Source organism: Dendropsophus ebraccatus, chromosome 6 (genome assembly GCF_027789765.1).
Source record: "Dendropsophus ebraccatus isolate aDenEbr1 chromosome 6, aDenEbr1.pat, whole genome shotgun sequence".
Classification (NCBI taxonomy): Eukaryota; Metazoa; Chordata; class Amphibia; order Anura; family Hylidae; genus Dendropsophus; species Dendropsophus ebraccatus.
In genome coordinates, this window is record NC_091459.1 from 151,618,989 (window position 1) to 151,631,260 (window position 12,272).

The 12,272-nt window shown below is 48.7% G+C and overlaps 2 protein-coding genes across 3 annotated transcripts in view; one reads left to right on the plus strand and one right to left on the minus strand.

Annotated features, from left to right (window-relative positions):
• Window positions 1–12,272, plus strand: part of ABHD1 (abhydrolase domain containing 1) — a 90,096-nt gene that overhangs the window by 30,553 nt on the left and 47,271 nt on the right. The gene's annotated exons all lie outside the window — the stretch shown is intronic.
• CGREF1 (cell growth regulator with EF-hand domain 1) overlaps window positions 1–12,272 on the minus strand; it is a 67,972-nt gene that overhangs the window by 30,390 nt on the left and 25,310 nt on the right. Inside the window, exons 1-2 of one of the 2 annotated variants that reach the window (XM_069973298.1) lie at window positions 11,312–11,364; window positions 4,852–4,932 (exon numbers count right to left, since the gene is read on the minus strand). In XM_069973298.1, the coding sequence (XP_069829399.1) occupies window positions 4,852–4,922 (71 nt within the window). In that variant the 5' untranslated portion in view covers window positions 4,923–4,932; window positions 11,312–11,364. Of the gene's footprint in view, window positions 1–4,851; window positions 4,933–11,311; window positions 11,365–12,272 lie in introns of those variants that run through there. The other variant, XM_069973297.1, reaches the window with a different exon arrangement.

The window sequence follows — 12,272 nt, forward strand, 5'->3', positions numbered from 1 at the left end:
GTCTGTATGGTATAAGGACAGGGCCGGCAGGAGGAGGAGTATGTCTGTATGGTATAAGGACAGGGTGGGCAGGAGGAGGAGGAGTATGTCTGTATGGTATAAGGACAGGGTGGGCAGGAGGAGGAGGAGTATGTTTGTATGTTAGAAATGATAATAAAGTGAGTGTAACAGATGCAATAGTGGGCGATGACTGTGATGATGTGGAAGCATTGTGGGTAGAACTACAGAAGGAGGTAAAGAGTGAAAAATTATTCTTGGTGTAATCTATAGACCCCCCAACATTACTGAGGGGGTAGATGGCCAGTTGAATAGACAAATACAGCGGGCTGCCCGGGAGGGGACAGTAGTGGTAATGGGGACAACTACCCAGATATAGATTGGGGTCACGGTTCAGCTAAATCCACAAAGGGGGGGAATTTTTTACCCTCCTGCAGGATAATTTTCTGGGCCAGTTTGTGGAGGAGCCGACTAGAAGTGACGGCTGCCGGATCTGGTTATTTCTAACACGGCTGAGCTGGTTGGGGACGTCACTGTCCGTGAACACCTGGGGAATAGTCACCACAATATTGGGACTTTTAGCTTAAAGTGTAGAAAAGAAAAACATGTTGGGACGGAAAAAACTCTTCATTTTAACCTCTTATGTACTGAAGTGTGTAAATGACCCAGTGTTCTCTTACATGCTGCAACACAAACAAAAGGGTTAATAATTAGCTCTCTGCCTCACTACTCTGATAACCTCTGACCTCTGTTCTCAGAGGTCAGGGGTTATCAGTGAAGGAGAGAGCTAATTGTCTTCTGTATTAACCCTTTGTGTTGCAGCATGTAGGAGAACACTGGGTCACTTACATACTGCAGTAAATAGAGGGTTAAGCAAAAGGTAGTCTGCTCCTGCACCTATGTATATAACCAGGAGGCTCCTGATAGGCTGTTATAGTTATATACAGTGGATGGACAGAACAGGCAGACATTGGCTTTCTTCTCTGCCAGTCACTGTTGTGGCTGCACACAGGATTCTGCCTCTGGCCACAAGAGATTTTTCTTTGCCACATCACCGAATATATACATATATATATATATATATATATATATATATATATATATATATATATTAGTGTGTAGGGGGGCCCCATACAGTTTTTTGCTATGGGGCCCCATGAATCCTAGCTACGCCCCTGCCAGCAGCAGCTCTGTCTCTGATCTCTCACAGCATGGGTCTGAAGCCAGCACTGCCCCCGCCCAGTTTTATATGGCAGGGTCATCTGATCTGGCCAACCAATCGCTGCTATCGACATGTATGGGACCCACGTCATCGCAGGATGCACCAAAGAGTCTCCTGCATGTTTATTGGCTGAGAAATAGCGCCCAAACTTACAGGAAACGGATGATGAGATTTCCTCGAGTATCGCAAGATGCTCGTCCGAGTAACGAGTACCATCAAGTACCCTAATACTCCATCCAGTACCCTAATACTCCATCCAGTACCCTAATACTCCATCCAGTACCCTAATACTCCATCCAGTACCCTAATACTCCATCCAGTACCCTAATACTCCATCCAGTACCCTAATACTCCATCGAGTACCCTAATACTCCATCGAGTACCCTAATACTCCATCCAGTACCCTAATACTCCATCAAGTACCCTAATACTCCATCGAGTACCAAGCTCGGACCAGCATGCTCGCTCATCACTAGTTGTCGCCATGTGGGATTGGATTTTAACCCTTTATATTTGTTCCCCATAGGAATATATTTGGCCGTACAGTTATGTAATGTGGATTAGCAGATTTCCCATGTATTATCAGTATCCGTATGTGACAGCAGCCGCTCCCAGTCTGTGCCCTGAAGTTCGGCCCGTAACCCCGGAAAATTGGCCTTTTTAACCCTTTAAGGACCGGGCTAACTTTCAGTTTTTTCCTCCTTGTGCTTAAAAGGCCATAGCACTTGCATTTTTACACCTACAGACCCACATGAGCCCTTTTTTTTGCGTCACTAATTGTACTTCGCAATGACAGGCTAAATTTTTCCATAAAATATGCTGCGAAACCAGAAAAAAATTATATGCGCAGTGAAATTGAAAAAAAAAAACGCAATTATTTTTCTTTGGGGGGGGGGGGTCATTTTTACGCCATTCGCCCTGGGGTAAAACTGACTTGTTATATATGTTCCTAAATTTGTTACGATTAAAACGATATATAACATGTATAACTTATATTGTATATGATGGCCTGTAAAAATTAAAACCATTGTTAACAAATATACGTTCCTTACAATCGCTCTATTCCCGGCTTATAGCGCTTTTATCCTTTGGTCTATGGGGCTGTGTGAGGTGTCATGTTTTGCGCCATGATGTCTTCTTTCTATCGGTACCCTGATTGCCCATATACGACTTTTTGATCACTTTTTATTACAATTTTTCTGGATTTGATGCGACCAAAAATGCGCAATTTTGCACTTTGGGATTTTTTTGCGCTGATGCCGTTTACCGTGCGAGATCAAAAATGTGATTAATTAATAGTTCGGGCAATTACGCATGCGGCGATACCAAACATGTTTATTTCTTTATTTATTTGTAAAATGGGAAAAGGGGGGTGATTCAGACTTTTATTAGTGGAGGGGATTTTTTATTAATAAAAACACTTTTTTTAACTTTCCCTTACAGTAATATGAAGCCCCCTGGGGGACTTCTATATACACAGCACTGATCCCCCTGGGGGACTTCTATATACACAGCACTGATCCCCCTGGGGGACTTCTATATACACAGCACTGATCCCCCTGGGGGACTTCTATATACACAGCACTGATCCCCCTGGGGGACTTCTATATACACAGCACTGATCCCCCTGGGGGACTTCTATATACACAGAACTGATCCCCCTGGGGGACTTCTATATACACAGAACTGATCCCCCTGGGGGACTTCTATATACACAGCACTGATCCCCCTGGGGGACTTCTATATAGACAGCACTGATCCCCCTGGGGGACTTGTATATACACAGCACTGATCCCCCTGGGAGACTTCTATATACACAGCACTGATCTCCCTGGGGGACTTCTATATACACAGCACTGATCCCCCTGGGGGACTTCTATATAGACAGCACTGATCCCCCTGGGGGACTTGTATATACACAGCACTGATCCCCCTGGGGGACTTCTATATACACAGCACTGATCCCCCTGGGGGACTTCTATATACACAGCACTGATCCCCCTGGGGGACTTCTATATACACAGCACTGATCCCCCTGGGGGACTTTTATATACACAGCACTGATCCCCCTGGGGGACTTCTATATACACAGCACTGATCCCCCTGGGGGACTCCTATATACACAGCACTGATCCCCCCTGGGGACTCCTATATACAAAGCACTGATCCCCCTGGGGGACTTCTATATACACAGCACTGATCCCCCTGGGGGACTTCTATATACACAGCACTGATCCCCCTGGGGGACTTCTATATACACAGCACTGATCTCCCTGGGGGACTTCTATATACACAGCACTGATCCCCCTGGGGGACTTCTATATACACAGCACTGATCCCCCTGGGGGACTTCTATATACACAGAACTGATCCCCCTGGGGGACTTCTATATACACAGCACTGATCCCCCTGGGGGACTTCTATATACACAGAACTGATCCCCCTGGGGGACTTCTATATACACAGCACTGATCCCCCTGGGGGACTTCTATATACACAGCACTGATCTCCCTGGGGGACTTCTATATACACAGCACTGATCCCCCTGGGGGACTTCTATATACACAGCACTGATCCCCCTGGGGGACTTCTATATACACAGCACTGATCCCCCTAGGGGACTTCTATATACACAGCACTGATCCCCCTGGGGGACTTCTATATACACAGCACTGATCCCCCTGGGGGACTTCTATATACACAGAACTGATCCCCCTGGGGGACTTCTATATACACAGCACTGATCCCCCTGGGGGACTTCTATATACACAGAACTGATCCCCCTGGGGGACTTCTATATACACAGAACTGATCCCCCTGGGGGACTTCTATATACACAGCACTGATCCCCCTGGGGGACTTCTATATACACAGCACTGATCCCCCTGGGGGACTTCTATATACACAGCACTGATCCCCCTGGGGGACTTCTATATACACAGCACTGATCTCCCTGGGGGACTTCTATATACACAGCACTGATCCCCCTGGGGGACTTCTATATACACAGCACTGATCCCCCTGGGGACTTCTATATACACAGAACTGATCCCCCTGGGGGACTTCTATATACACAGAACTGATCCCCCTGGGGGACTTCTATATACACAGCACTGATCCCCCTGGGGGACTTCTATATACACAGCACTGATCCCCCTGGGGGACTTCTATATACACAGCACTGATCCCCCTGGGGGACTTCTATATACACAGCACTGATCTCCCTGGGGGACTTCTATATACACAGCACTGATCCCCCTGGGGGACTTCTATATACACAGCACTGATCCCCCTGGGGGACTTCTATATACACAGAACTGATCCCCCTGGGGGACTTCTATATACACAGCACTGATCCCCCTGGGGGACTTCTAAGGAGGGCTGAGGCCATAAGCCACCCAGATGGGGTCGGTGGGATCATGGACCTCAGTGACTATGAATGGCAGGAGGTCCAGGAGGGCTGAGGCCATAAGCCACCCAGATGGGGTCGGTGGGATCATGGACCTCAGTGACCAGTATCGGCTGGGTTGTCTCCACAGTGTCGGCCCGTCTCATCCACTGGATTTCATCCTGTTGGGGTTCGGGGTATATAGAGAAGCTGTTGCCTTTATATTGTGCAGCAGATGACTTACCTGCTATCGGTCCTTGGAGCAGCCAGGCCGTGACTAAAGAGGAGGGGCAGCAGCTGAAGCAGGACCCTCATGGTGGAGACTCTGCAAAACATCATTATATTACTGCTATAGCAGTGATATCATACAGGGGGCGGGGCTGTGACTACCTCATGTCATTACTATTATATCAGTGTAGACTATACCCTTGTGGGGCAGTTCTACACTAGGGGTGATTAGTAATACCCCAGGGGCAGTTATACACTAGGGGTGATTAGTAATACCCCGGGGGCAGTTGTACACTAGGGGTGATTAGTGATACCCCGGCAGCGGATATACACTAGGGGTGATTAGTAATACCCCAGAGCTGTTATACACTAGGGGTGATTAGTAATACCCCAGAGCTGTTATACACTAGGGGTGATTAGTAATACCCCGGGGGGGCAGTTATGCAAAAGGGTTGATTAGTAATACCCCGGGGGGGCAGTTATACACAAGGGTTGATTAGTAATACCCCGGAGCTGTTATACACTAGGGGTGATTAGTAATACCCAGGGGGGGGAGGGGGGTTATACACTAGGGGTGATTAGTAATACCCCAGGGACGGTTATACACTAGGGGTGATTAGTAATACCCAGGGGGGGGGTTATACTCTAGGGGTGATTAGTAATACCCAGGGGGCAGTTATACACTAGGGGTGATTAGTAATACCCCGGGGGCAGTTATACACTAGGGGTGATTAGTAATACCTCGGGGGCAGTTATACACTAGGGGTGATTAGTAATACCCCGGGGGCAGTTATACACTAGGGGTGATTAGTAATACCCCGGGGGCAGTTATACACTAGGGGTAATAAGTAATACCCCGGCAGCGAATATACACTAGGGGTGATTAGTAATACCCGGGGGGGGGGGGGGGGTTATAATCTAGGGGTGATTTGTAATACCCAGGGGGGCAGTTATACACTAGGGGTGATTAGTAATACCCCGGAGCTGTTATACACTAGGGGTGATTAGTAATACCCCGGGGGCAGTTATACACAAGGGGTGATTAGTAATACCCCGGGGGCAGTTATACACTAGGGGTGATTAGTAATACCCCGGGGGCAGTTATACACTAGGGGTAATAAGTAATACCCCGGCAGCGAATATACACTAGGGGTGATTAGTAATACCCTGGGGGCAGTTATACACTAGGGGTGATTAGTAATACCCTGGGGGCAGTTATACACTAGGGGTGATTAGTAATACCCCAGGGACGGTTATACACTAGGGGTGATTAGTAATACACCAGGGGGGGGGTTATACTCTAGGGGTGATTAGTAATACCCAGGGGGGGGGGGTTATACTCTAGGGGTGATTAGTAATACCCAGGGGGGCAGTTATACACTAGGGGTAATAAGTAATACCCCGGCAGCGGATATACACTAGGGGTGATTAGTAATACCCTGGGGGCATTTATACACTAGGGGTGATTAGTAATACCCAGGGGGGGGGGGGGGTTATACACTAGGGTGATTAGTAATACCCCGGGGGCATTTATACACTAGGGGTGATTAGTAATACCCCGGGGGCAGTTATACACTAGGGGTGATTAGTAATACCCCGTAGCTGTTATACACTAGGGGTGATTAGTAATACCCTGGGGGCAGTTATACACTAGGGGTGATTAGTAATACCCCGGGGGCAGTTATACACTAGGGGTGATTAGTAATACCCCGGGGGCAGTTATACACTAGGGGTGATTAGTAATACCCCGGAGCTGTTATACACTAGGGGTGATTAGTAATACCCTGGGGGCATTTATACACTAGGGGTGATTAGTAATACCCAGGGGGGGGGGGGGTTATACACTAGGGGTGATTAGTAATACCCCGGGGGCATTTATACACTAGGGGTGATTAGTAATACCCCGGGGGCAGTTATACACTAGGGGTGATTAGTAATACCCCGTAGCTGTTATACACTAGGGGTGATTAGTAATACCCTGGGGGCAGTTATACACTAGGGGTGATTAGTAATACCCCGGGGGCAGTTATACACTAGGGGTGATTAGTAATACCCCGGGGGCAGTTATACACTAGGGGTAATAAGTAATACCCCGGCAGCGAATATACACTAGGGGTGATTAGTAATACCCTGGGGGCAGTTATACACTAGGGGTGATTAGTAATACCCAGGGGGCAGTTATACACTAGGGGTGATTAGTAATACCCCGGGGGCAGTTGTACACTAGGGGTGATTAGTAATACCCCGGGGGCAGTTGTACACTAGGGGTGATTAGTGATACCCCGGCAGCGGATATACACTAGGGGTGATTAGTAATACCCCAGAGCTGTTATACACTAGGGGTGATTAGTAATACCCCAGAGCTGTTATACACTAGGGGTGATTAGTAATACCCCAGAGCTGTTATACACTAGGGGTGATTAGTAATACCCCGGGGGGGCAGTTATGCAAAAGGGTTGATTAGTAATACCCCGGGGGGGCAGTTATACACAAGGGTTGATTAGTAATACCCCGGAGCTGTTATACACTAGGGGTGATTAGTAATACCCAGGGGGGGGAGGGGGGTTATACACTAGGGGTGATTAGTAATACCCCAGGGACGGTTATACACTAGGGGTGATTAGTAATACCCAGGGGGGGGGTTATACTCTAGGGGTGATTAGTAATACCCAGGGGGGCAGTTATACACTAGGGGTGATTAGTAATACCCCGGGGGCAGTTATACACTAGGGGTGATTAGTAATACCTCGGGGGCAGTTATACACTAGGGGTGATTAGTAATACCCCGGGGGCAGTTATACACTAGGGGTGATTAGTAATACCCCGGGGGCAGTTATACACTAGGGGTAATAAGTAATACCCCGGCAGCGAATATACACTAGGGGTGATTAGTAATACCCGGGGGGGGGGGGGGGGTTATACTCTAGGGGTGATTTGTAATACCCAGGGGGGCAGTTATACACTAGGGGTGATTAGTAATACCCCGGAGCTGTTATACACTAGGGGTGATTAGTAATACCCCGGGGGCAGTTATACACTAGGGGTGATTAGTAATACCCCGGGGGCAGTTATACACTAGGGGTGATTAGTAATACCCCGGGGGCAGTTATACACTAGGGGTAATAAGTAATACCCCGGCAGCGAATATACACTAGGGGTGATTAGTAATACCCTGGGGGCAGTTATACACTAGGGGTAATAAGTAATACCCTGGGGGCAGTTATACACTAGGGGTGATTAGTAATACCCCAGGGACGGTTATACACTAGGGGTGATTAGTAATACACCAGGGGGGGGTTATACTCTAGGGGTGATTAGTAATACCCAGGGGGGGGGGGTTATACTCTAGGGGTGATTAGTAATACCCAGGGGGGCAGTTATACACTAGGGGTAATAAGTAATACCCCGGCAGCGGATATACACTAGGGGTGATTAGTAATACCCTGGGGGCATTTATACACTAGGGGTGATTAGTAATACCCAGGGGGGGGGGGGGTTATACACTAGGGGTGATTAGTAATACCCCGGGGGCATTTATACACTAGGGGTGATTAGTAATACCCCGGGGGCAGTTATACACTAGGGGTGATTAGTAATACCCCGTAGCTGTTATACACTAGGGGTGATTAGTAATACCCTGGGGGCAGTTATACACTAGGGGTGATTAGTAATACCCCGGGGGCAGTTATACACTAGGGGTGATTAGTAATACCCCGGGGGCAGTTATACACTAGGGGTGATTAGTAATACCCCGGAGCTGTTATACACTAGGGGTGATTAGTAATACCCTGGGGGCATTTATACACTAGGGGTGATTAGTAATACCCAGGGGGGGGGGGGGTTATACACTAGGGGTGATTAGTAATACCCCGGGGGCATTTATACACTAGGGGTGATTAGTAATACCCCGGGGCAGTTATACACTAGGGGTGATTAGTAATACCCCGTAGCTGTTATACACTAGGGGTGATTAGTAATACCCTGGGGGCAGTTATACACTAGGGGTGATTAGTAATACCCCGGGGGCAGTTATACACTAGGGGTGATTAGTAATACCCCGGGGGCAGTTATACACTAGGGGTAATAAGTAATACCCCGGCAGCGAATATACACTAGGGGTGATTAGTAATACCCTGGGGGCAGTTATACACTAGGGGTGATTAGTAATACCCAGGGGGCAGTTATACACTAGGGGTGATTAGTAATACCCCGACGCTGTTATACACTAGGGGTGATTAGTAATACCCCGGGGGCAGTTATACACTAGGGGTGATTAGTAATACCCCGGAGCTGTTATACACTAGGGGTGATTAGTAATACCCCGGGGGCAGTTATACACTAGGGGTGATTAGTAATACCTGGGGGCAGTTATACACTAGGGGTGATTAGTAATACCCCGGGGGCAGCGGATATACACTAGGGGTGATTAGTAATACCCCGGGGGCGGTTATACACTAGGGGTGATTAGTAATACCCTGGGGGCAGTTATACACTAGGGGTGATTAGTAATACCCCGGGGGCAGTTATACACTAGGGGTGATTAGTAATACCCTGGGGACAGTTATACACTAGGGGTGATTAGTAATACCTGAGGGCAGTTGTACACTAGGGGTGATTAGTAATACCCCGGGGGTAGTTATACACTAGAGGTGATTAGTAATACCCCGGGGGCAGTTGTACACTAGGGGTGATTAGTAATACCCGGGGGCAGTTATACACTAGGGGTGATTAGTAATACCTGGGGGCAGTTATACACTAGGGGTGACTAGTAATACCTGGGGACAGTTATACACTAGGGGTGATTAGTAATACCCCGGGGGCAGCGGATATACACTAGGGGTGATTAGTAATACCCTGGGGGTAGTTATACACTAGGGGTGATTAGTAATACCCCGGGGGCAGTTGTACACTAGGGGTGATTAGTAATACCTGGGGACAGTTATACACTAGGGGTGATTAGTAATACCCCGGGGGCGGTTATACACTAGGGGTGATTAGTAATACCTGGGGGCAGTTATACACTAGGGGTGATTAGTAATTCCCCGAGGGCAGTTGTACACTAGGGGTGATTAGTAATACCCCGGGGGCGGTTATACACTAGGGGTGATTAGTAATACCCCCGGGGCAGTTATACACTAGGGGTGATTAGTAATACCCTGGGGGCAGTTATACACTAGGGGTGATTAGTAATACCTGGGGGCAGTTATACACTAGGGGTGATTAGTAATACCCTGGGGGCAGTTATACACTAGGGGTGATTAGTAATACCCCGGGGGCAGTTATACACTAGGGGTGATTAGTAATACCCCGGGGGCAGTTATACACTAGGGGTAATAAGTAATACCCCGGCAGCGGATATACACTAGGGGTGATTAGTAATACCTGGGGGTAGTTATACACTAGGGGTGATTAGTAATACCCCGGGGGCAGTTATACACTAGAGGTGATTAGTAATACCCCGGGGGCAGTTATACACTAGGGGTGATTAGTAATACCCCGGGGGCAGTTATACACTAGGGGTGATTAGTAAAACCCCGGGGGCAGTTATACACTTGGGGTGATTAGTAATACCTGGGGGCAGATATACACTAGGGGTGATTAGTAATACCCTGGGGGCAGTTATACACTAGGGGTGATTAGTAATACCCTGGGGGTAGTTATACACTAGGGGTGATTAGTAATACCCCGGGGGCAGTTGTACACTAGGGGTGATTAGTAATAACCTGGGGGCAGTTGTACACTAGGGGTGATTAGTAATACCCTGGGGGCAGTTATACACTAGGGGTGATTAGTAATACCCCGGGGGCAGTTATACACTAGGGGTGATTAGTAATACCCTGGGGGCAGTTATACACTAGGGGTGATTAGTAATACCCCGGGGGCAGTTATACACTAGGGGTGATTAGTAATACCCTGGGGGCAGTTATACACTAGGGGTGATTAGTAATACCCTGGGGGCAGTTATACACTAGGGGTGATTAGTAATACCCCGGGGGCAGTTGTACACTAGGGGTGATTAGTAATACCCCGGGGGCCGTTATACACTAGGGGTGATTAGCAATACCCAGGGGGGGGGGGGTTATACTCTAGGGGTGATTAGTAATACCTGGGGGCAGTTATACACTAGGGGTAATAAGTAATACCCTGGGGGCAGTTTTTCTATAACCCAACTTCTATTGAGCTTTTTTTCCTTCATAGTAACCAGTAAAACCCTCATCATCCTCCAGAAATGTTCCAGGACGTGAGGGATAAGTAGGGAGGAGGGGTGAGGGGTGAGGTCTCCTCCTCCTCCAGGGGTTAATGACTGACAGGAGCCGAGGAGGAGAAGGAAGACTCCCATCAGGAGGAAGAAGACTCCCATTAGCGGTCATGTCCTGTTGGGGGTTGTAGTCTGTAGGTCATGTGACACCTCCTCCTGCCTAACATTTGCAGCAAAAGAAGAAAATAATAATAATAATTGTATTCGTGGCACCTACCGTCTGCTGCAGAACCGTATCAGCTACTCCAGAGCAGCGCTCCTCCCCCTCCCACCCACTGCCCTCCCCACTGCTGCTGCATCATCATCATCTGTAACCCCTGCACTGCCACACCGCTGCATCATCATCTGTAACCCCTGCACTGCCACACCGCTGCATCATCATCATCTGTAACCCCTGCACTGCCAGACCGCTGCATCATCATCATCTGTAACCCCTGCACTGCCAGACCGCTGCATCATCATCTGTAACCCCTGCACTGCCACACCGCTGCATCATCATCTGTAACCCCTGCACTGCCACACCGCTGCATCATCATCTGTAACCCCTGCACTGCCACACCGCTGCATCATCATCTGTAACCCCTGCACTGCCACACCGCTGCATCATCATCTGTAACCCCTGCACTGCCAGACCGCTGCATCATCATCTGTAACCCCTGCACTGCCACACCGCTGCATCATCATCTGTAACCCCTGCACTGCCACACCGCTGCATCATCATCTGTAACCCCTGCACTGCCACACCGCTGCATCATCATCTGTAACCCCTGCACTGCCACACCGCTGCATCATCATCTGTAACCCCTGCACTGCCACACCGCTGCATTATCTGTAACCCCTGCACTGCCACACCGCTGCATCATCATCTGTAACCCCTGCACTGCCACACCGCTGCATCATCATCTGTAACCCCTGCACTGCCACACCGCTGCATTATCTGTAACCCCTGCACTGCCACACCGCTGCATTATCATCTGTAACCCCTGCACTGCCACACCGCTGCATCATCTGTAACCCCTGCACTGCCACACCGCTGCATCATCATCTGTAACCCCTGCACTGCCACACCGCTGCATCATCATCTGTAACCCCTGCACTGCCACACCGCTGCATCATCATCTGTAACCCTTGCACTGCCACACCGCTGCATCATAATCTGTAACCCCTGCACTGCCACA